General features: G+C 38.5%; 1 protein-coding gene across 11 annotated transcripts in view; it reads left to right on the forward strand.

Moving 5' to 3' along the window:
* Positions 1-26,061, forward strand: part of DLGAP1 (DLG associated protein 1) — a 900,656-nt gene that overhangs the window by 834,787 nt on the left and 39,808 nt on the right. For all 11 annotated transcript variants that reach the window (XM_043558382.1, XM_043558383.1, XM_043558380.1 and 8 more), the window contains one exon: positions 10,463-10,554. In XM_043558382.1, the coding sequence (XP_043414317.1) occupies positions 10,463-10,554 (92 nt within the window). The remainder of the gene's footprint in view (positions 1-10,462; positions 10,555-26,061) is intronic.

Consider the following 26,061-nt stretch of genomic DNA (forward strand, 5'->3'; position numbering starts at 1 on the left):
GCATATTCAAGCAAATACATATTTTGATTTGTTCCCCTTTTTTCCCCAGAGGTTAGTATATACCTCAGGCTATTATATATCTTGCCATTTTGCACTTAAAAATAGCATATTTTACAGACAATTATTGGCTGGCTCAGTTGGTAGAGCACATGACTCTTGATCTCAGAGCCATGAGTTCCAACCCCATGTGGGGTGTGGAGATCAGTTAAAAATAAAATCCTAAAAAAAAAAAAAAAAAAAAAAAAAAGATAATTGTTTGTCAGTCTTACTGTTCATTTTATTTAAAAGCTTCTATCTATCTATCTTAATCACCTCCCAGGTCTGCCCATTGGTCTCAGAGGCTTTTCTCCAAATAATTCTTACTCAGAATAAAGCATTCATACACATGAAATCCACCAAATATTGTGTTGTTAGTTTCACCCAGTAAGATAGAACTACTCTGAAATCCACATATAGTGTTGGGGAGAAGAGTTGTTTCAGAGACCATCGCGCTTCTTAAATGTTTGAATATTCTAGTGAGTGAAAAAATGGTTCTACCTTTTCCTCCTTTCACACTGTTCACTACTGTAGACATTATATGGAAGTACTAAGTACTTGACGTGGTGGTCTCATCTACCCTTACAACAACCCTGGGGACATAAGTGGGATTACCATCTCTACAGTATACATGAGGACACAGAGAGGTTGAGTGACTTGCCCAAGGCCACACATCCTATGTTGACAGAGCCTAGATTGGACCTTGATGGTTAATGTGACCATGCTACACCACTTCTTTGATGGAGAATAATAAATAAGTACAAATTCAAGGCGTAAAATAGTCACCAAATTTCATTACACTTTTCTCTAAGTTAAATCTTAATCCCCAAAACGTAGAACACCAGGATCTTGGACTCTTTCCCACCATTTACTTCTTTAGGGTCAGAGTTTCCAAACCTTTCCCAACATTTTGAATTTAATCCATGACGAATAGTTAATACTAAAATCATTTACTTTGCAACCTGTGTGAGTTTAGGCCAAATATGTAATATTTCCAGTTTCCTCATCTGGAAATTGGCAGTAACGGTCACTATTCCACAGGGTACCTTATAGGATGTAGTAAAAATGGACTGATATAATATATCAGGCTCGAAGTGTAGTGGGCCCAACAAATATTAGATTCAGTTGTTATTATTAACCTTACCTTCCCTTCAAACCATAATTAGCCAAATATGCTGAAATGTTATCATCTGCCAAGGGCTTCCTTAATTTTTTCAGGATGGAGATGTAATTACTTTGCAATTTCTTTAAACATTTTGAGAGTCGCTTCATAAATTTAAGTGGATTACCGTAGGTACTATGTAAGAGTGGTGACATTTGTCCATTTGGGGATCTAAGGGCGTCAAGGTCACAAAGATAAATGTACATACAATGACTGAACCTTGGAAGATGACAACACTTTGATACAAATCAGCTGTGGGTTTAGATAGGTGGCGTGGGGCTGGAGCACGGCGTACAATGCCCTCCATTCCCATCCTTGAGACCCCTGACTCCTTTCTTTCTCGCTTTCTTTCTGCCTTGAGGATCACGGTTCTTATGGGAAATAGCTACTGTGCATCTTCAGGAAGAGTTCCATTGGGTAATTTTGCTACTACCCCATACAGTAAAGCTGCAGCATCCTACTTTGGCTGACACTCTAAGCATTTTTCATTGATGTGAGCGTAGCCACGTGGAACCCGTTAGAATCCCACTCGGGAAAATAGAAACCATGCTCAGTTATCAAACAGAGGCAGTTTGATACATAATGTTGGAAAGGCTGAAAGAGCAATACTGGGATGGACTAAGCAATTACCAGTGCCAACCAGAACTAAGGGAGCAAAAAGGGAAAGGTGGGGTTCCCAGAATTTAGGAGCTCAGGGGAGAGTCCCCACTGTAGCCAGCCTCGGACCACCGAGGCAGGTGTGGTCAGCTGGTGCTGGGACGTGCCAGAGAGCAGTGCATCTGGTGCATGAGCCAAAGCGGCTGAAAGCTGTGCACTTGGGCTGGAGCACTGCCCACAGGAGGTGGAAATAGGAAGAAAGTCCCTTCTCTCCTCCCACCTTCCATTGTTAGAATATAACTCGAAGCTGGCCAGCACCGAAGCCTGGGAAATGTAGTTGCGGATTCCTGGCCCCCGTGCCACAAAGCAGCGGGATACAGAATATGGGCCTGGAGATGCTGCACAATAAGTAAATTACCAGAAAAAGGCACTTTGTCCAATAAATAAGTAAATAAACCATGAGCAAGTGTATTAAAAAGCTTAAGATGGGTAGGGTGAATTTGTAGTCTTGGTTCCCATGCTGTTCTAGTGGGAACATCTCATGGAACGAAATATGATTCTAGAATATCTTGAAGTATGTATTTTTTTATAATATGGCTCCAAAACTCAAGTCAACTACTTTATCCGGTGCTTTTTCTGGTGGTCTAGTGGTGGGCGGATGGGAAGCGGGTAACTGGTTGCTTCAGGTTTAGAGCAAAGTTGTATGTCTTCTAAAAAGTCAAGGGTAACGTTAAGGGTAATTTTTTTTCCCTTCAAATTACAAAATAAGTAATATATGCATATGGTGTTGTTGTTGTAAAGGGGATTCATTAAGTATGAAAGTATACAAAACAAAATATTCTGTACTTCTTTTGTTTTTAAAAAAATTTTTTTAACATTTACTTATTGTTGAGAGACAGAGAGAGACAGAACACGAGCAGGGGAGGCAGAGAGACAGAATCAGACACAGAATCTGAAGAGGCTCCAGGCTCTGAGCTGTCATCACAGAGCCCGACGTGGGGCCTGAACCCACGAACTGCAAGATCATGACTTGAGCTGAAGTCGGACGCCTAACTGACTGAGTCGCCCAGGCATCCCATGTACTTCTTCTTTCTACTTCTTTCTACTTCTGATTCCTACTCCCTTCCCCAAAGGTAGCCAGTAGCAGTGGGAGGTTACACCATCTTTTAGTCTCTCGAGAGTAATCTTCAGCTCCAGATGAGTTTCACATAGTAGCTTTAGACCTTGACCCCTCCACCTCCAGATGTTAGGTTGTGACTTCCCTCCATGACCATTTAACTTACCTTGTAAAACAACCTAAAAGAGCTTGAAGCTTAATCTTCACATTGCATAACATGTGATTGTTTTCTCATTTTCTGAATTAAAAATAAATGAAAATTTAGTTATCTGAGATGGCGCTCCTAAGATTTACTTACTTATTTCCTGTAATGCCTGTCCAAATATACAGAGATATGTGTTATGGCCCGTGTAAAAAGATGAGTCCGACTGCCAAGCGGAGTCCTTCAGAATGATACAAACCAAGTGAGTTGTTACCATTAATTAAAAGAGGGCCTTGAGAAATAAAGAGGTCACATCATTTCTGATTTGTAATCACTGGACTTAAACCAATGAAGGAAAGCTGTGCAGATAGTATGGATAATGAGTCTGTCCTTGACCAGACTGTGGTCAGGCTGCTCTGAATTCTCCTGACTAGGCCTCGACTTTTGTACTTCTGTGTCCATCTTTGCATCTTCTCACCCCATTTCAGTGAGAATCCTGCTAAATCGGTTTAGCCAGAATCCCCTGGATATCTGATCATGTTCTTCATCCTCTGTCATCCCCCAGTGATGTCTGATCAACCCGGCCTGCCTTTATCAAGGTCCCTGTGAGGCTTTCTCTCATCCCTGAGGTTTTCTCTCTGTAATTTTCCACCACTGACAACCCCCGACCCTGCTTCTTGGCTATAGATTCCCACTTTTTCGTGTTGTATTTGGAGTTAAGCTCTATCTCTCGCCCACACTTCAAATCCTGCTGCGGTCCCTCGGCCGATCACAATAGTCCCCCTGAAGAAAGTGTACCTTGCCATTCTTTAACAATGTCATGAATAGTTTTTTCTTTCTTTCTTTCTTTCTTTCTTTCTTTCTTTCTTTCTTTCTTTTTTAAATTTTTTTAACGTTTTTATTTATTTTTGAGACAGAGAGAGACAGAGCATGAACGGGGAGGGGCAGAGAGAGAGGGAGACACAGAATCAGAAGCAGGCTCCAGGCTCTGAGCCATCAGCCCAGAGCCCGATGCGGGGCTCGAACTCACGGACCGCGAGATCGTGACCTGAGCTGAAGTCGGACGCTTAACCGACTGAGCCACCCAGGCTCCCCAGTTTTTTCTTTAAATGTACTCAGTATATTCAGACTTTGTAAACTTTATTTTGATGTCCTTGAAATCAGAATGAATGCATATTCAGGAAGAGATTTTTAGGGAGACATATCTCAAGTCAAAATTCCAGAGATAATTTTAATGGATTCCACATAGAAGAGATATTACAGTCATGGTTCCCAACTGTTATGTATTAGAACTAGAAATTAACACTAAGATAACAAAAGCTAACCACTTGAAACTATTAAAAAATATTCCAAATAACATTTGGATGAAGGAGGAAATTCAAGATTGTTGTGAAATAAATGATGAGAGTCCTATAAATCATCACTGTGGGTTGTGACCATACCTATGATCTCAGAATCCATAGCCCTAAGTTCTTTCATAGTTAAGCAATACTGCAACATAAACAAAACATTCAATTCACAAAACTAGATAAGAACAATAAATTAGAAGGAATTATTAATGATGAAAGTAGAGATAAATGCATTGGAAGATAAAACAGAGCAACAGCAAAACAGCTAAAGTCAGATTGATACAAAATCAGTTCTTTGGGGAAAAAAAATAAGTCTGATTGACAGGGAAAACAAAATTCAACAATATTAGAAATCAGAAAGCCATTTTTAAAAAACTGTTTATTTAGGGGCGCGTGGGTGGCTCAGTCTGTTAAGTGCCAGACTTCCACTCACTGCTCAGGTCATGATCTTGCAGTTCATGAGTTTGAGCCCCACGTCGGGCTCTGTGCTGACAGCTCAGAGCCTGGAGTCTGCTTTGGATTCTGGGTCTCTCTTTCCCTCTACCCTTCCCCTACTCATGCTCTTTCTCTCTCTCAAAAATAAATAAATAATCAAAAAAATTTAAATAAATAAATAATGTTTCTTTATTTTTGAGAGACAGAAAGAGCACACCCATGAGCAGAGGGGGGGAGCAGAGAGAGAGAGAATCCAGATGCCTCAGAAATGAGAAAGCTTTTATGGGGGTGTCTGGGTGGCTCAGTCGGTTAAGTGTCCAACTTTGTCTCAGGTCATAGTGCTGGGGTTCATGGGTTCAAGCCCTGCATCCAGCTTTGTGCTGACAGCTAGAAGCCTGGCACCTGCTTCAGATTCTGTGTCTCCCTCTCTCTCTGTCCCTCCCTCACTCACACTCTGTGTCTCTCGCTCTCAAAAATAAGCATTAAAAACAAAATTTTTTTTAAAGAAAAGAAAGGTTTTTAAAAAATTATAAAAAATTCTTGTGGGGCACCTGGGTGGCTCAGTCGGTTAAGTATCTGACTTCAGCTCAGGTCATAATCTCGCGGTTTATAGGTTTGAGCCCCGTGTTGGGCTCTGTGCTCAAGAACCTGAAGCCTGCTTCAGATTCTGTGTCTCCCTCTCTCTCTGCTCCTTCCTCATTTGCTCTCTCTCTCTCTGTCTCTCTCTCAAAAATAAATAAACATTAAAAAAAATTCTTGTGGCAATTTTAGGGTGGTAAATTTTAAGGTCTAAATAAAATAGACGTACATGTAAATTAGTATTACTAATGTAAGAGGAAGTATAAAACCAGCAAGAAGAAATCAAATAACCATAGAATACATTGCCAAATAAAGTAAAAAATATACTTCCCTGAAATGGTACACAGCAGGATAAATTCACAGAAAATTCCCAACCTTCAAGAAGCAAATAATTCTTGTTTCATTTAAAGTATTTAATAATAGAGGCGCCGGGGTATCTCACTAGGTTAAGTGTCTGTCTTGATTTCAGCTCAGGTCATGATCTCACGGTTTGGGATTTTGAGCCCCGACTGGGGCTTTGTGCCAACAGCACTGGGCCTGCTTAGGATCCTCAATCTCTCTCCCTTCCTCTCTGCCCTTCCCCCATGCTCTCTCTCTCTATCTCAAAATAAATAAACACTTTTTAAAAAATAAAGTATTTAATAATACAAGAAAAAGTATCAAGATTCTTGATATATTTTATCAAATAAACATAATTCTGGGGGTGCCTGGGTGGCTCAGTTTGGCTCAGGTCATGATCTTGTGGTTTTGTGAGAGTCAGGCTCTGTGCTGCCAGCCCCGCACAGCTTGGGATTCTCTCTCTCTTCCCCTCTCTCTCTCTGCCCCTCCCCTGCTTGCTCTCTCTCTCTCTCTCAAAATAAATACATAAACTTAAAAATTAAAAAAAGAAATAGGGGTGCCAGGATGGCTTAGTTGGTTAAGCATACCACTTTGGCTCAGATCATGATCTCGCGTTCATGGGTTCGAGCGTCGTGTCAGGCTCTATGCTTCAGCATGGAGCCTGGAGCCTGCTTCAGATTCTGTGTCTCCCTCTCTCTCTGCACCTCCCCTGGTCGTGCTCTGTCTCTCTCTCTCAAATATAAATAAACATTACAAAAAAAATTTTTAAACATTAAAAAAATAAAGGTGAAATGGTAAAGACATTTCAATTAGATTCAGAAACTAGATCTAGATTCCTGTTTTCATGTATTTATTCAGCACTATTTGCCTTTATTAGCCAATACACAAAGCAAGAATGTGAAATGAGGTGTAAACATTCCAAAGAAAGAGTATAAGTGCTTTTATTTGCAGATAATACGCATGTCCCCTTAGAAAATCTAATGGAAATCACTGGAAAAATCAGTAGAATTCAGTAGAGTGAAAGAATACAATATAAATACAGAGAAACCAGTAAGTTTTCTACATATCACTGATAAACAGAAAATGAGCCCATCCACATTAGTACCAAAAACTGTAACAGGATTGAGCTTCACAAAGAATGTATAACACTTATCTGAAAACAATCTAAAACCTTCCCTTATATAATACATAAGAGATCTGATTGATTGGAAAACTATGCAATATTCCTGCATGAGAATACCCCATAGTGTAAAGACAGCAATTCTCCCAAAAGTTACACAAAAAAGGGGTACCTGGGTGGCTCAGTTGGTTAAGTGTCCAATTCTTGATCTCAGGTCATGAGTTCAAGCCTCATGTTGGGCTCTGTGCTGGACGGGAAGCATACCAAAAAACAAAACAAAACAAAAAGGTATACAAAAATGTAAAGAAACTCCAATGTGATTTTTATCACTGGGTAGAAGCTGGGAGAAGGGATTTGACAATTTGATGTTAAATGTATTTAGAAGTTAATACCCCAAAATAACCTAGAAATTTTTTTTAAATTACATTAAAAAAAAGAATTACAGGAAGAGTTATGCCATAGAAAATATCAAGATTTATTATAAAATTGACCTAAAACAGGGCTATATACATGCGAACGTATGGGTGAAGTTTGGTAGAACATAAAGTTGGCATCTCAGATCAGAAAGATGAATTAGTAGTTGATGAATTAGGAGCCAGATCAATTGATGATCCATATAGGGGGAAAATGTTTAATTTCTACTTTGTTTCTTACACATGGACATTTCCGGAAAATGGATTTTAGAACTAATTATGAAAAGGAAAAATGAAAGCATAAAAGTAAATACAAGAGAACTTTAAAAAATACACTCAGAGTACCATCTCTCTCTGCCTCTCCCTCATGAGCATGCATGCATACATTCTCTCTCTTTCTCTCTCTCTCAAAATAAATAAATAAATTTTAAAAAGGGGTGCTCTTTGGGGCACCTAGGTGGCTCAGTCAGTTAAATGGCCACCTCTTTATTTTGGCTCAGGTCATGATCTCACGGTTCATGAATTTGGCTCAGCATTGGGGCTCAGCACTGTGCTTGAGATTCTCTCTCTCCCTCTCTCTGCCCCTTCTTCTCTCTCTCTCTCTGAAAAATAAATAAATAAAATATGTTTTTAATAAATTTAAAAAACAAAAAATATGCTCAGGGGTAAAGAAGGCTTTTCTAAGCCATAAAAGGTTTCACTACATAGTAGTGAACTCACAAATTCTGAGATCCTGACCCGAACCAAAGTCAGACACTTAACCAACTGAGCCACCCAGTCACCCCTCACTACATAGTAATTTTAAGATTCTGTACAATTAACAGCAAAGTTTAAAAGACAAATAATAGGGGTACCTGGCTGGCTCAAGTGGTAAAGCATGGGACTCTTGATCTCTGGGTTGTGAGTTCAAGTTTATGTTGGATACAGACATTACCTAAAAATAAAATCTTAAAAATAAATAAATAAAAGACAAATGATAAACTGGGAGAAAATATTTAAAGTATATATAACCAAGAAAGAGTGATGAAGGGTCATAAGATACAGGCTCTACAAATAAGAAAATTAAAAATAATGGGATCCCTGGGTGGCTCAGTGGGTTCAGCGTCAGACTTCAGCTCAGGCCATGATCTCACCCTTGGTGGGTTCAAGCCCCGTGTCAGGCTCTGTGCTGACAGCTCAGAACCTGGAGCCCATTTCAGATTCTGTCTCCCTGTCTCTCTGCCCCTCTGCTCACACTTTGTATGTGTCTCTCCCTCAAAAATAAATAAACATTTAAAAAAATTCTTTTGAAGAAAATAAAAAAGAACTCAGTAGGATAAAGACACAAAAACTAGCAAAGGATATGAATAAGCAATTTACAGATAGAAGCACAAGAGGCCAATAAATATTTTTCACCTGTGATATTAGCAAAAATTTTAAAGTTTGCCATATTTAGTGTTAGTGAATGTATAGGAAAATGGATATTCCCATACACCAATTATGGCAAGATGATAAATGCTTTGAAAAGCAATTTGGCAATTAATATCCCTTACTGTTGAACATGCTCCCCACCTTTCTATTTAACATTTCAACTTCTAAGGATTTTTCCCAAACATTTGCACAATTGTTCTAATTTCTGATACATGTGCAATATTAATTGTAATACTAGATAATAGCAACAAGGAGAAAATTACCCATGTTGCCCACGTTGCTTATGTAGTCATTAAAGGGAATATTTATGTAGCAAACAAAAGGCTTGAAATAGAGCTGTATCTACTGCCGTGATCTAATATCCAAAGGATAGCAGTATTAATGAATAAAGCAAATTGCAGAAAAAATATATATAGTGTAACTTCATCTGTATATATTTAGTATTAATAATCAATTACATATATATTACACATATTAATAGATGGACAAAAATGCTTAAAGGCTTGAAAGTGATTCTTGGGGGGCTTTACCTTTCTACGTTATATATTTACATATTTTAATTTCATGTAACTTACATTAAGTTACTTTTATATTTAGAAAAAGAAATCTAGGGGCGCCTGGGTGGCGCAGTCGGTTAAGCGTCTGACTTCAGCCAGGTCACGATCTCGCGGTCCGGGAGTTCGAGCCCCGCGTTGGGCTCTGGGCTGATGGCTCAGAGCCTGGAGCCTGTTTCCGATTCTGTGTCTCCCTCTCTCTCTGCCCCTCCCCCGTTCATGCTCTGTCTCTCTCTGTCCCAAAAATAAATAAACGTTGAAAAAAAAATTTTTTTTTTTAAAATAAAAAAGAAAAAGAAATCTATTAAATACACAGAAAAAAAAGAAGAAAAGAATCTAATTGCTCTGAATATCCTAACATTTATTTCAAATTTAGGTTTGTCATGTGGCTTCTCATTTAAATACAGACACATTTTCAAGACACCTGGGTGGCTCGGTTGGTTAAGTGTCCAAGTCTTGATTTCAGCTAAGGTTTCCTGATTTCAGTCATGGTCTCAAGGTTCATGAGATCCAGCCCTGCATCTGGCTCTGTGCCGACAGGGTGGATCCTGCTTGGGATTCTCTCTCTCTCTCTCTCTCTCTCTCTCTCTCTCTTCCCCTCCCTTATTCAAGCATGCTCTCTTTCTCTCTCTGTCAAAATAAATAAATAAACAAATAAATAAATGAATAAAGATACATTTTCTATGTGAGCTGTAGTCTATACATAGCTATTTAGGAATCATGGCTTGTTACTGAAAGTCAATTTCTTAGTTTAAGGGGGAAAAAAATGAAGATACTACACAGTTTATCTTAAAAAGTTGATACCTAAATCTCTCAATATCAACAATTCTAACTACAATAAATGAAATTTCTTTCTTCTTTTGTATTTTGTTATCTGCAAATTCAAAACTTCTAAGAACATGCTTCTAGGAAGTAAGTATTCCTTTCTAGTGTAGTGTTCACGGGGTAAGCACCACTTACAAATCTTAGGAGCCACCATAGACATTTATCTGGGGAGTACACAAAATTTCATTTTACTAAGATCAGCAGAGTCAAAGCACATGCCAACAGTGTAGTGATGGCCTTCATCAAACATATAAATGTTGAATAAAAAGGCTACAAATCACAAAACATTCCAGCAGTACTGATGTTTCTGACAAAATGTGACATTTGTTTCTCAAGCAAGATGACTAAAATGGGGCACCTCTACTTATTTGATTATTTCTTCAGGTGGATGATGCTGAAGAGCCTGAGAAAACAGGGGAGAATAAAGCACCCAGTAAGTTCCAGTCCGTAGGAGTGCAAGTAGAAGAAGAGAAGTGGTGAGTCCATTTGCCTTTGTTCTCTTTCGTCTTGATATTGGCAAGTACGGTACCAGTATTTTCCCCCAAGATAAACCTTCAAGACTCAATGCTATTTTCCATGAACTTCTGGAAGCATTTAGCAGATTCCCTCCTCTGCTTTAATAATGGAGACCACTCAATTTAAGTTTTAGGTAGAATATTAGAGTAAGCACATCACATTCGCATACACATGAACACTGTGTGTAGTACTGTTGTGTTGCTAAACTATTCTTCTTCAAAAAACCTTCCCACTTTGGACTGTAGACTTTTTAAGAGAAGAGGACTTATCTCATTCCTAACATTGAATTTTATCTGCTGTTTAGTATGCATTGCATGATGAAAAAGGAAGGTTGGAAGGAAGGCAAGAACGAAGAGGTTAGGAAAGGAGGAAGGAAAGAGAAAATAGAGAAGACCTATCATTATCTTGAACCACCAGTTCTTTTAGATTATTCTTTGAAATAATCTTACTCTAGAGTCTTAATATCTAGAATTGGGAAATTTAGAGTTTCAGAAACTAGAAGGGACTTCTGAGGTCACTACATTAATTTTATGAACGAGAATTTGATCCAGAGAAGTCTGTGAGTTTCTCGATCAAACTGTGAGGTAAGCGATGGGTGGAGCTATGTTTTATTGATACTAGGACCCCAGCTTCTAGAACAGCATTTTGCACATACTAAGCATACAAAATATATTGGTGAATGCAGTAAAACCACAGGGATAGCAGGAGAAAGAGCTCTACTTTATAAATCAGAGTATCATCTCAATTTTGCCACTAACTTTCTGTATGTTGATTGGAAGGAATCAATTGGATGTCTTCCATCCATCCATCCATCCATCCATCCTATCCATCTATCCATCCAATAACTATATGTGAAATGCCTCCTACATGCCAGGCTAGATGCAATATAAACTGAGTATCTGGAAAAAGGTCATGCATCCGTTTATAGAAGTGGTGCCATTTTAGAGCCTTCTTGTATTGACACTGCACTTGCATGTAAGAGGTTTTCAACATATGTATATATAACATTTTATATCACTATACCATTTTGGAAGCCCAGAAAGTTGGTACAACCATTCTAGAAACCAATATGACAAAAGTCAGCAATAGTTATACATGTATCTATACCCATTGACCCAATAAACACATTCATGGAGCTATCTTGAATGAAATTACTCAAAGGAAGGGAAACAATTGCTGAACATTATCTACCATTGTAAGAGAAAAACCATAATTATGCCATATTTGGCATAATTATGCCATATATGGCAAAAATGCCATACAATAAGAGAATATTATTTTTGTAAGTTTTAGTACATCACCAACGTAGAACATACAGCTATTAAATGTACTTTGTAAAAAAGATACCGAAATATGGGGAAATCCCCATGATATAATGCTAAGTGAAAAAGTTAAATACGTAATATTTGTGTATTGTCCCTAAAGATGGACGCAGACTGAACCGTAATCTGCAAAGGTGGTCAGTTTAGCAGTGATTTTTTTGTTTTCACTCTAAAATATTTACTGATTGTATCTACTACAAGTCAACCCTCTGACACTTGTTTCCTTTAAGGAAAATTTTTTGAAAATGTAGCTTAAGAGACGTGAACAATCAATCTCATGGTAAGAAAACATATTCATCCTTTGCCCACTTGCCCAACTTGCTTGTTTTCCTCAATGGTATGGTGGTTAAGAGCACAGACTCTTGAGCCAGATTATTACCTAGATTCAAATCCTGGCTGTACCACATACCAGCTGGGGGCCTTAATCAAATTAATAAATAGCTTTGTGCCTTGGTTTCCTTATACGTGGTTTCTGGCCCAGCATGCAAGGAATTTACAAGTTATCTCTCTGTCCTAAAAAGTAAAAAGCCGAACAAACTGAAAAAGCCACAGTTCTTTTTAAATCGGTCAGAGAAGCAAGGTCACAGACCAAACCACTGCCCCTCAAATTGGAGACATAGACATACAGATATAGAAAATACTGGAGTAGAAACCCACAAGCTCAAACCTCTTGGGAAGCAGTGCCAGCGTATGAACACCTAAAATGTATTGACAAATTGCTAGAGGCTCAGTGAGGACAAGTCTGGAGTGAAATATTTCAGGGGGACAAGTAATGGGGGGCAAAGGGGGGTACTCCACAGTTTTGTAAGTTACCTCCAAGAGCTCTACCAAGTTGTCACAGTGAATATCAAAGAAAAATCACCTGGGGCTTCCTCTAGCAGAAAGAACAGAAGCCATTTTGAAGATGCCGGAGCATTCTGTTCTTAACGAGATCTGCCCTCAGGAGAAACTATTTCACCAGAGCCTAACCCGCTGAAGTCTTAGCAGAGTCTAACCCACCTGGGGGAAGGGAAGTACCCAACTCCTCTAGCCATTCTCCCTTACATAAGGTGGAGAGAAACTGAAGAAAAGTACTGTTGAAGTTCACAGCCCAGGGGGGCAGGCTTACCAAAAGACTGAGACCTAGTCAGTCAGAATGCTTCCCCTCCCCCACCCCTTACCATCACATTGCTAAAGGGCTATTCACCACAGTTCCTTTTACCCCGGACACCATGCCTACTTTTCAACAATAATTTCCAAGGCATGCTAAAAAGTGACAAGCACAGTTTGGAGTGACTGAACAAGCATCAGAACCAGAGTCAGAATAGAGCAGATATATTGAAATTATCAGATCAGGAATTTTTTAAAACTATGATTAACATGCTAAGTGGTTTAATGGAAAAAGTAGACAGCATGTAAGAACAGATGGATAATGTAAGTGAAGAGATGGAAAATCGAAGGAAGAATAAAAAAGATTTGCTAGAGATTAAAAGCACTGTAACAGGAAGACTGCCTTTAATGGACTCATTAATAGACTAGACACAGCTGAGCAGAGTCTCTGAGCTTGAGGGTATAATAAGAAAAACTTCCAAACTGAAAAGCAAAAAGAGGCAAACTGGAAAAAAAATAACACAAAAAACAAAAACAAATTAGGATTTCTAAAACCTATGAGACAATTGTAGAAGAGGTAACATACGCATGATGGGAACACCAGAAGGAAAAGAAAGAAAGGAAAAGAAGCAACATTTAAACAAACAGTAACTGAGAATTTCCCCCAAATTAATGTCAGACATCCAACCTAGATCCAGGTCTCAGAAAAGCCCAAGTAGGATACATGCCCAATACACTACACCTAGAGGTATCATATTCAAAGAAGAAAAAGTCCTGAAAGAAGCAAAAAGAAACAAAAACAAAAAACAAAACAAACAAACAAAAAATTACCACATTTCCTATTTGGGTGCAAAGATAAAAATGACATGCAACTTTTCCTCAGAAACCATTCAAGTAAGAAGAGAATGGAGTGGAATATCACATATTTGAAGGGAAAAAAAAAACCCCATCAGCCTAGAATTCTGTACTCTGCAAAATTATCCTTCAAAAGTGAAGGAGAAATAAAGGCTTTCTCAGACAAAAGTTGAAAAAATTTGTTGTCAGTAGACCAGCCTTGTGAGGAAAGTTAAAAAGTTCTTTGGGAGGGCCTGGCTGGCTCAGTTGGGAGCACACAACTCTCTCTTTTTTTTTTTTAAGTTTATTTTACTTATTTTGAGAGAGAGAGAGAGCACAGGAGGGGCAGAGAGAGAGAATCATGTGGGGCTCAAACTCACAAACTGTGAGATCATGACCTGAGCCAAAATCAAGAGTTGTACGTTTAACTGACTGAACCACTCAGTCACCACTCTAGCTTACTTTATTGTAAGAATACAGTATATAATATGTTTAACAGACAAAATATAGACATAATCCATGAAAAAAAGTAATTGACAAACTCTAGACTTCATTCAAATTTGAAGCTTCTGCTCTTTGACACACACTGTTGAGAGAATGAGAAGACAAGCCACAAACTGGGAGAAAATATTTGCAAAAGACACATCTAATAGAAAGCTGTTATCCAAAATATACAAAGAACCCTTAAAACTCAATAATAAGACAAACAACCTGATTTAAAAAATGGGCAAAAGACCAGGGCGCCGGGGTGGTTCAGTCAGTTAAACATCTAACTCCTGATTTCAGCTTGGGTCGTGATCTCACAGTTAGTGAGATGGAGCCCCATGTCTGGCTCTGGGCTGGTGGTGCAGAGCCTGCTTGGGATTCTCTCTCTCTCCTTCTCTCTGTCCCTCCCCAGCTCGTGCTCTATCTCTTTCTCAAAAATAAGTAAATATAAAAAAAGTTTTTTTCAAATGGGCAGATGACCTTAACAGGCACCTCCCCAAAGAAGACACATAAGTGGCAAGCATATAAAAAGATGCTCAACATCATATGTAATTAGGGAATTGAAAATTAAAACAACAATGAAATACCACTACTCATGTATCAAAATGGCCAAAATCCCAAACACTGGTAACACCAAATGTTGGTAAGGGAACATTAAGTCTCATTCATTGCTGGTGGGAATGCAAAATGATAGAACCACTTTGGAAAATAGTTTGGCAGTTTCTTATAAAACTAAAAATACTCTTACCATACAATCCCACAATCCCTTGGTATTTACCCAAAGGAGTTGAAAACTTATGTTCACACAAAACCCTCACTATACTGATAGCAGCTTTATTCATAATTGCAAAATTTGGAAGCAACCAAGATGTCCTTTAATAAGTGAATGAGTAAATAGACTGTAGTACAACCAGACAATGGAATTTTATTCGGCATTGAAAAAGAAATGAGCTGGGGGGCCTGGGTGGCTCAGTCGGTTAAGAGTCCGACTTCGGCTCAAGTCATGATCTCACAGTTCGTGGGTTCAAGCCCCACGTTGGGCTCTGTAGTTATAGCTTGGAGCCTAGAGAATGCTTCAGATTCTGTGTCTCCCTCTTTCTCTGTCCCTTCCCCACTCACACTCTCTCTCTCTGTGTCTCAAAAATAAATAAACGTTAAAAAGTTTTGTTTTGTTTTGTTTTTTAAAGACAGTTGTATGATTCCAACTACAAGACATTCTGGAGAGGGCAAAATTACTGAGATAGTAACAATGATTAAGAGAGAGGGAGGGATGAATAGGCAGAGCACAGAGGATTTTTAGGCCAGCGGAACTACAATGGTGGACACATATCATTATACATCTGTCGAAACCCAAAGAATGTACCACACCAAGAATGAATTCTCAACTAAACTATGAATTTGGGGTGGTACTGATGTGTCAACATAGGTTCACCACTATAACAAACATACCACTCTGGCAGGGGATGTTGACAAAGGCGGGGGTGGGGGGTGGGGGGGGGAGTCTGGGGGTGGGGGAAGGGGCAGAGGGTATATAAGAAATCATTGTACATTCTGTTCCGTTTTGCTGTGAATCTAAAACTGCTCCAAAAAACAAAGCTTATTAATTAAGAACAAAGGAGTGGTAGACAATAGTGTTAACCTCGGAGGGTTATCCTGGGGTATGTGGTTTAATACGTATAAAACTTTTAGAAAAATACCTGACACATAGGAAGTACCATATAAGTGTTTCCTATTCTATTATGTACCCAGGTAGAATCTCTCTGAAGACTGAAGTCTCAAGAAAACAATTTTACCACCTTTCCTTAAAAAATAAGAGAAAATCGCCTCAATTTAAAAATTTTACTTGAAACATTTCTCCTGCAGCCAAGTATTCTGTTTTATCAAATAAACACCCATCTACAGGAATGTTAAATACTATATTATTTGAACATACCTAATAGCAACCCAAAAATTTCAAATGAGCCACTTTCATCATGTTTTGAAAAAGTTGAATATTTAATGAGTTACCGAAGTTTGTAGGATGGTCAGTCTCAGTACACTGAGTGGTTTATTTCAAATTCATCCCCAAAAGGTCTGGCAGCCCCAACCTTCCTGCTTAATTTTTCAAAATATACCCTTCTTCAAAGGTCACTTTATAGTTAACCACTGTAAAGTAAATAAGCATTTAAATTGATGTTAATGATTGTTTTCAACCTCTCTAAAAGAAATTCATTGTCAAACAGGGATTACTTCCTTGTTTGCAATTTTGCCGGTAGAATTCATTTAGATAGGATCTTAAAAAAGCAAAATTGGGCATTAGAGATTACCTAATGACAAGTAAGGGAATTTTTTTCAATTATCTAGTGATAAGGATGAGACTGTTGTTTTCCCGTCGAATGGCCAGTACAATCCATCTCTTCCTTCCCCAAATAGACAGACTGATAAACAACAGTAACCCAACAAAAAAGCTAGAGAAAGAAAACAGAGCCAGAAAAAGAAAGAGATCGTACAAAGAGAGGAAGATTAAAAGGCTTTGTAAGAGGCCAAGCAACTCATTATCACCTTTTGAATCCATCACAATTTAGGAACCAAAACTAACAAAGCAAAATCCGCCTGATTGGTCTCTGGAGGGTTAGACTTTTCAATCCAGGTGTTCTTCACTGCTGCACATTCAAACAAAAGGAGTAAGTTAATAACTCTGTAAAGAGTAAAATGCGCTAAGAAACGCATCTGCTCCGAAAAGAGGAACCTCGATGTCTTGCCGGTGTATTTGCAGACAGCCATGACATCCTCAGAATGCCATCCATAGTAGATGTGCCACATCCACTCTCCAGGGCTACCTCATGGTGGGGACCGTGCGTTGAGGAATGCCGTCTAAAGGTCACTGGTTTAAATGCTGTGGCAGCGCCCAACCAGGGATAACGAATGCATGTGGTTTTGAAACAAGATTGCTTCCCTTAAGCCAACGAAGCAATTTCTCATCTCGGTCAAACATTAGCTGTCTCTCTCCAATTCCCGTTTCCCCGGGCGGGCCAGCGACACCGTCCGATGGGATCCACACCGCATACAGTAGTTGTTGACTCGCAGGACCGATCCCAAGCAAAGCCAGCAAATCCTCCCAACACCTCCATTCCACCCGCTGCTCTGGATCCCAGTATCTCCTAGCATCCTGTTCCCATTCTCTCCCATCCTTTTGACTGCTCCCCAGGAATTTGCATGAAGTCTTCTTGTCTTTCAAGCTGATAATTAGCACATCCAGTAAACCAATCCTTCCTATTTACTAAGGTGGAAAAGAGAAGAGGCTCCCAGGGATCTCCCTTTTCCTTCCAAGGAACAATTGTGTATTAACCGTGGTTCATACAATACTTCCTTTCTTCTTTCGCCTAAGACTTTCTTACCCCGCTAGTGACTTTTAACACTGTCACGGCGGACACACAAAAAAAGAAGAATATATTTATTTTCACTTTAAAAGCGGTATGTAAATTCACCTGGAGGAAGAAACAGAGCAGCACGCTGACAGTTTATACCTCTCTGACAGGCCTTGGAACGTTGAAAAAACTGTGTGTGTATCTGTGTCTGTGTGTGTGTATCTGTGTCTGTGTGTGTGTGTGTGTTAAGCCTTATCTATCTTTCCTATAATCATTGTGCGTTATTGAGTCTAATCAATGATAAGTAAGATACTATTTATACATTATGAAAATGCATAAATTACAGAAATGAAATTCCCCATAATTTTATTCATTAGCCATGAATAAAGGGGTGTATTTTTTACCCATACTTTTTACACAAACATTTTGAAAGTTATTAAAATCATTCTATGCATAAAATTTAGTAATATTTTGGGGCTCCTGGCTGGCTCAGTCAGAAGAGCACGCGGGACTCTTGATCTCAGAGTCATGAGTTTGAGCCCAATGTTGGGTGTAGAGATTACTTAAATAAAAAAACTTAAAAATAAAATAAAATTTAGTGATATTTTAAAATCAACTAGGAGTGGCTGACTGGCTCAGTCAGAAGAGCATGGATTCTTGATTTCAGGGTCATGAGTTCAAGCCCTACGTTGGATGTAGAGATTACTAAAAAAAATAATAAACTTAAAAATAAAATAAAATAAAATGAATTAATGTTATAACAAAAGCTTTCTCATTAACAATTCACAACAAATATTTCTTTTGGTTACACACTATTCAAGAATAAGTATGAATCATAATTTGCTTCCCCTCTCTCGCACTGGTGAATATCTACATTATTTCTAGATTGACTTCTGGTTAAAGATAGTGGAAAAAATACACACATCATCTTTGAGCCCTTCTGAAACTAAATGGCAGTTTAAGGATGTTTTGCTTGTTTGGGCATAAACTGCCCAAAGGATAAAGAGAACGAGGGAAGAGAAAAGAACAGCGATATTTTGCAAGCTGGGAGGCAGACAGGCGATAACTGACTTTAGCTGACCAGGGAGAGCAGAATCTGAAGCCAGTGACACAGACACCCAAGATACAATTCAACTTAACATTTCAGAACCCACAAAAGGCACAGGGCCTAACAGCACTGGCACTCAGAAAAGTAGGGATGAAGGAGCTAAAAACTGTACCCGCAGAGTCAGGGTGACAGCCTTTCTAGCAAAAGACTTTGTGGCAAAAGACTGGAGGTTTCTCTTCTTCAGAGGCTAAAAAAAGAGTCTCAGGTCTGGAGGACAACAGCACAGTTGAGGGTACCGTTACTATCTTGAAAATAGGAAGATAAGTGAAAATTTATAAACAATGCTGAGGCACCCTGCCGTAAATCTTATGTTCACACTGCTCCCAGGATCCTGGCGGCCAGTCTGATTCCTTTAAAGCAGAACTATGGAATAATCTATCGTGGGGAAATGGGACAGTCCAAGCCCAAGGACCCAAAGACACATTGACATCAGGGATTTTGCAAGGTGAGAGCCCACTGAGATCACCCTACACTGAGGGTCACAGTGGATATGTCCCTCTCTAAAGCACAGACTTCTCAGGAGGCTTTTACTGTGCCTTTCAAGCATGAGCAGACTGGCTAACAATCAGCAAATTCAGAGCAGAGAAGAGTCATAAAAAAAGAACCAAAAGTTTTAAGGAACATTCAGAAAATTAAAAAGTTATTCCTGAGAGAAAAGAAGGGAAAGGTGGGCAAGGAATACTTCATGACAGAAGCGAATATTGACATGGTCTCTGACAGAGCATCTTACCCTCCTGGGCTACGAGGCAGGCGGGGGAAAGGGGCGGTGAGGTGGGAAGAGAAAGAAAAGTGCTCTTAGAAATTAAAAATTTAATAGCACGACTGGAAATCCCCAGAGCAGAGTTGGAAGATAAATTGAAGAGATTTCCAGAAAAAAGCACAAAAGAGGAAAAGCAAAGAAGTAATCAAGGAAACGAGTAGCGTAATTCAACCCAAGAAAGGGGGGAAAGGGAGGCCTCAGGATGATGGAGAAGAGAAGTCTCCAGACAACAGTTATGCAGCAGGTCTAGGGAGTGACTGGGCGTGATGGAGCAGGTCAGAAGCTCTGTGAAAGATGAATTCGAGAAGACTTGTAGAATACCTGATGGGTTTGTTCCAATGCATGCAGAGGAAACTACACATCTGAGGGTATTTTGAGGATTGAGTAAGTGCTAGGTACATAAAAATTAAGCAAACTTTTAAAAAGGAAAAAAAATGTGCAGGAAGGAGAATATAATATGGCATAGTGATTTGTTAGGGCTGCTAGAGAGAAGCACCACAGACAGGGTGGCTTAAACAGCAGAAATTTATTTCCTCACAGTTTCAAAAGCTACAAGTCCAAGATCAAGGTGTTGATAGGGTTGATAGGGTTTCTTCTGTGGCCCTTGGTTTGTGGATGGCTGTCTTCCCCCTGTGTCTTCAGATGTGTTTCCCTCTGTGTCTGTCTGTGTCCCTCTTCTTTTAAAGATATCAGTCACATTGGATTAGGGCCCACTCATATGACTTCATTTTAATTTAATTAACTCTTTAAAGACCCTGCCTCCGAAACCAGTCACATTCTGACGTACTGGGGGTTAGGACTGTCATACAGGAATTTGCTGGGGGAGAAGCGCACAACTGAGGCCATAACACACAATCAGCTGTGAATGCTATTTCCTGGTCATAATAATGTAGTCACAAAAAGCAAGTTCTGAAAATTTAATCAAATTTACAATGTAACTATATCAGGAGACTGGAAAAAATAATGAAACAGACCAGAAGTGTGTGTGTGTGTGTGTGTGTGTGTGTGTGTGTGTGTGAGGGAGAGAGAGACAGACAGACAGACAGACAGAAACAGAGACAGGGATGGAGACAGAGACAGAGACAGAGAGAGAATGAGGAGGAAGAGGGAATGAAGATGAGGTGGGAAAATCTAAAGGTTCACCTTTCCTAAAGACAAAAACTAAATAATAAACAAATAACAATATTTGTTATTTAGAGGTAGTATTTAAAAGTAGCTGCCTGTGGAACAGAAAATCATTGCATCACTGGACCAGGGATTCAATTTTTCCTAGCCAGCCTTGCAGAACTACTTGATATTTTAAAACTGTGTGCAGGTATAACTTTGATAAAAATCAAAAGTGACTGATCAAAATAGTAAGGTATAGTACTATGATGATTACCTTTGTGCAACAAGTATTTTTGCTACTTCAGATTATTCCTTTTCTGGGTCTAATTTCAAATTTCTGGGTCTAAAGATTTCAAACATTTTTTAATGTTCTTGATACCCATTTGCAAAGAGCTCCTGAAAAAATCTGCACCACTTTACACTCAGAGGTAGGCACTTGAGGGTGCAAATATCTGACCTCTTCAAATCCCATCATTGTTTTAGTGGCTTTATTGAAATGGACATACAATTAACTGTACATATGAAGTGTATAATTTGTTCAATTTTTGCATATATTTATCATAAGTGTATACATAATGGAACTATCACCACCATCAAAATAGAGAACACATCCATCACCTCCAAAAGTCTCCACTTACCCCTTTATAGTCAGCCCCTCCTGCCCACCCACCTCTCCTCCCCTACCCCTTGCCTTACTTGTTCCCACTTGTTTGCATTTTCTAGAATTTTATTTAAATAAGATATCCTTGGGGCGCCTGGGTGGCGCAGTCGGTTAAGCGTCCGACTTCAGCCAGGTCACGATCTCGCAGTCCGGGAGTTCGAGCCCCACATCGGGCTCTGGGCTGATGGCTCAGAGCCTGGAGCCTGTTTCCGATTCTGTGTCTCCCTCTCTCTCTGCCCCTCCCCCGTTCATGCTCTGTCTCTCTCTGTCCCAAAAATAAAATAAACGTTGAAAAAAAAATTTTTTTTTTTAAAAATAAATAAGATATCCTTTTAAAATATTTATTGATATATGTGTATGGATCTATTTTTGCATTCTCTTTGCTGTTCCATTGATCTAATTGCCTATCTTCATGCCAATACCACACTGTTTTAACTATTGTAGCTTTATAGTAAGTTTTACAGTTAGTATATGTCCTCCAACTTCCTTTTTTCAAAGTTTTTTTTTTCTTTTTGCCACTCTAGGTCCTTTGCCTTTTTTTTAAAGTTTGTTTATTTATTTATTTTGAGAGAGGGAGCATGAGCACAAGTGGGGGAGGGGCAGAGAGTGAGGGAGAGAGAGAATCTCAAGTAGGTTCCTCACTGTCAATGTAGAGCCCAATGAGGGGCTTGAACTCATGAACCATGAGATCATGACCTGAGCTGAAATCAAGTCTGACACTTAACCAACTAAGCCACCCAGGTGCCCTGGTCCTTTGTTTCCATAATGAGTTTTAGAAAGAGTTTGTCCATTTCTGTTAGACCTACTGGATTTTGATTGAGACTGCACTGACTCTATACATCACTGGAGATTTGACATCTTAACAATGTCTCTTTTTTTCTTTAGCAATATTATGCAATTCACAGTGTAAACATCTTGCACATACTTTGTCAGATTTGTCCATAGATATTTCTTTTTTTTTTTCCTGATATTATAAAGGATATTTATTCTTACTTCACTTACCAACTGTCTTTTGTTAGGTCAGACAAATACCATTGATTTTTGTGTGTTGATCTTCTATCCCGTAATGTCACTAAACTTGCCTATTAGTTTTAGTGACTTTTGTAGAGTCTATATACGATTTTCTAGACTATTGTGTTATCTACAAAAAAAAAAGGACAGATTTATTTCTTCTTTTCATCTGGATGCAGTGTGGACACCCTTGCCTTCTTCCTGATCTCCCATAAAAATATGCAGTCTTTCACCGTTAAATATTATGTGAGCTTTAGGTTTTTGGTAAATGCCTTTTACTGAATTGAAGTTTCTGTCTATTTCTAGTGTGTTGAGAATTGTAATCAGAAATGGATATTGGATTTTGTCAAATGCTTTTTTTTTTTTTATCTAAAGAGATATCTGGGGTGCCTGGGTGGCTCAGTCGGTTAAGCATCCAACTTTGGCTCAGGTCATGATCTCGCGGTTCGTGAGTTCAAGCCCCGCGTCAGGCTCTGTGCTGACAGCTCGGAGCCTGGAGCCTGTTTCAGATTCTGTGTCTCCCTCTCTCTCTCTGCCCCTCCCCCGTTCATGCTCTCTCTCTGTCTCAAAAATAAATAAACGTTAAAAAAAATTTTTTTTTAATAAAAAAAAGATATCACAAGGTTTTTCATTTAAACTATTTAATATGATGAACTGCACTGATTGATTTTGTTTTAATTGTGGTAAAATACATATAAAATAAAATTTACCAGGGTGTCTGCCTGGCTCAGTCAGTTGATCATCCAACTCTTGATTTCGGCTCAGGTCATGACTTCACAGTTTGTGAGTTTGAGACACCCCCCCCCCCCCCCACCATTGGGCTCTGCGCTGACAATGCAGAGTCTGCTTGGGATTCTTTCGTTCTCCCTCTCTCTCTGCCCCTCCCCAATCATGCTCTCTCTTGCTCTCTCTCTCTCTCTCTCTAAAAATAAATGAATAAACTTAAAAACCTTTTTTTAAATTACCACCTTGACCATTTTTGCTGTACAATTCAATGGCATTAAGTACATTCACAATATTGCACAGCCATTGCCACTATCTAGTTCCAAAATATTTTCATCACTTTGAACAAAAATCCTATAACCAATAAATAGTCACTGCCTATTCACCCTTCGAGCCTTTTGAAACTGCTAATCTGTTTTCTGTCTTTATGGATTTGCTTATTCTGGATAGTTTTTTTTTCTTAAAGTTTATTTATTTTGGGAGAAAAAGTATGTGTGTGAGCAGGGGAGGGGCAGAGAGAGAGGGAGGGAGACGAGAGAGACAGAGGGAGAGGGAGAGAGAGAGAATCCCAAGCAGGCTCCACACTGTCAGCACAGAGTCCAATGCATGGCTGGAACTCAGAAAATGTGAGATCATGACCTGAGCCAAAACCAAGAGTCAGAAATATCCATATTCTGGATATTTCTTATAAATGGAATCATACAATATGTGGCCTTTTGTTTCAGGTTTGAGGTTCACCCATGTTGTAGCCTGAAACAGTATTTCATTCCCTTTTATGGCTGAATAACCATAATATGGTTATACTACATTATTTATTCATTCATCCATTCATGGACATTTGGGATGTTTTATCTTTTGGCTATTATGAATACAGCTACTACAAACATTCGTGTACAAGTTTTTGTTTGAACATCTGTCTTTAATTCTTTTTGGTATTTACCTAGGAGTACAATTGCTGGGTCATATGCTAATTCTATGTTTAGGATTCCTTTTTGAGGAAGCACCAAATTATATTCCACAGCAACTATACCATTTTACATTCCCACCAACAGTGTATGAGTGTTCTAATTTTCCATTTTTTTTTTTTTGCCAACACCTATTATTTTCCATTTTTAAAAATTATGACTATCCTAGTAGATATGAAGTGGTATCTCATTGTGGCTTAAATTTGCATTTTCTTAATGACTACTGATGTTGATTATCTTTTCATGTGTTCACTGGCCATTTGTTTATCTCTTTGGAGGTATATCTATTTAAGTCCTTTTCCCATTTTTTTATTTAAAAACATTTTTTAATGTTTATTTATTTTTGAGAGAGAGAGAGAGAGAGAGAGAGAGAACACAAGTGGGGAAGGGGTAGAGAGAAAGGGAGACACAGAATCTGAAGCAGACTCCAAGCTGTCAGCACAGAGCCCGCTGCGGGCTCAAACCCACAAACTGCTGAGATCATGGCCTGAACTATAGTCAGTCACTTAACTGACCGAGTCACCCAGGTGCCCAGCTTTTGCCCATTTTTAAAATTAGGTTGTTTGGGGCACCTGGGTGGCTCAGATGCTTAAGCGTCCAACTTCGGCTCAGGTCATGCATGATCTCCCGATTCACGAGTTCAAACCCCGCATCAGTCTCTGTGCTGACAGCTCAGATCCTGGAGCCTGCTTCAGATTCTGTGTGTCTTTCTATCTCTGCCCCTCCTGCATCGATGCTCTCTCTCTCTCTCTCTCTCTCTCAAAATAAACATTAAAAAAAATTTTTTTTAAATCTTAAAAAAATTAGGTTACTTGTTTTTATTGTTAAGTAGTATAAGAGTTCCTTATATATTCTGGATACCAGACCCTCATCAGATATATGACTTACAAATATTTCTCTCCCTCTTTGGGTTGTCTTTTTACTCTGTTGATAGTGCCTTTGAATGCACAAAAGTTTTTAGTTTCGATGATGTCCAATTTTTCTCATCACTTGTGTTTTCAATGTCATATTTAAGAAACAATTGCCAAATCCAAAATAATGAAGACTTGCCCCTATGTTTTCCTCAAAGAATTTCAGAGTTTTAACTCTTAAATTCAGGCTTTTGACCTATTTTGAGCAAACTTTTCTATGTGGTGTGAGGTAAGGATCCAATTTCATTATTTTGCATGTGGCTATTCAGTTGTCTTTGACTGATTTTTTAATGTTAACCCAACTTTACATTCTGGGATAACCCCAATTTGTCATCATGTATAATCCTTTTTATATGTCATTGGGTTTAATTTGCTAATATTTGGTTAAGAATATTTGCATCTGTATTCATGAGAAATATTGTTCTGTAGTTTTCTTGTATTGTCTTTGCTGTCTTTGGTGTTAGAATAATTGTTCTGTAGTTTTCTTGTATTGTCTTTGCTGTCGTTGGTGTTTTTTCCTCCTCAATTTTCTAAAAATGTTTGTGTAAAATTGTTATAATTTTTTAAATTAGATATTTAACTGAGTTAACCAGTGAAACTGCCTGGATGTGGAGTTTTCTTTGTGCAAAAAATTTTTAACTACAAATTCAATTTCTTGAATAGATATAGGGTTATTTACGTCATTGATTTCTTCTTACTTGATCCTTGATAGTTTGTCTTTCAAGGAATTTGTCTACTTCATCTGCATTATCCAATTTGTTGGTATAAAGTTGTTCATGATATTCATTTAATATAATTTTAATAGCTATAGAATCTGTAGTGATGACACCTCTCTCCTTTCTGATATTGGTAATGTGTGTCTTTTCTTTTTTTTCCTCATCAGTCTGAGTAGAAGATGATTAATTTTATCAATTTTTAAAAGAAAAAAGCTTTGACTTTACTGATATTTCTCTATTATTTTTCTGTTTTCTATTTGATTGATTTTTGCTTTTGTCTTTTTCATTTCCTTTATTCTGTTTACCATAGAATCCATTTGCTCTTCTATTTTTTAATTTCTTAAAGTAGCAGATGAACATTGAATTGAGACCTTTATTTTTTTGTATTATTGATGTCAATGCTATAAATGTTCCCTTAAGTACTGTT

Source organism: Prionailurus bengalensis, chromosome D3, assembly GCF_016509475.1.
Source record: "Prionailurus bengalensis isolate Pbe53 chromosome D3, Fcat_Pben_1.1_paternal_pri, whole genome shotgun sequence".
NCBI classification, from domain to species: domain Eukaryota; kingdom Metazoa; phylum Chordata; class Mammalia; order Carnivora; family Felidae; genus Prionailurus; species Prionailurus bengalensis.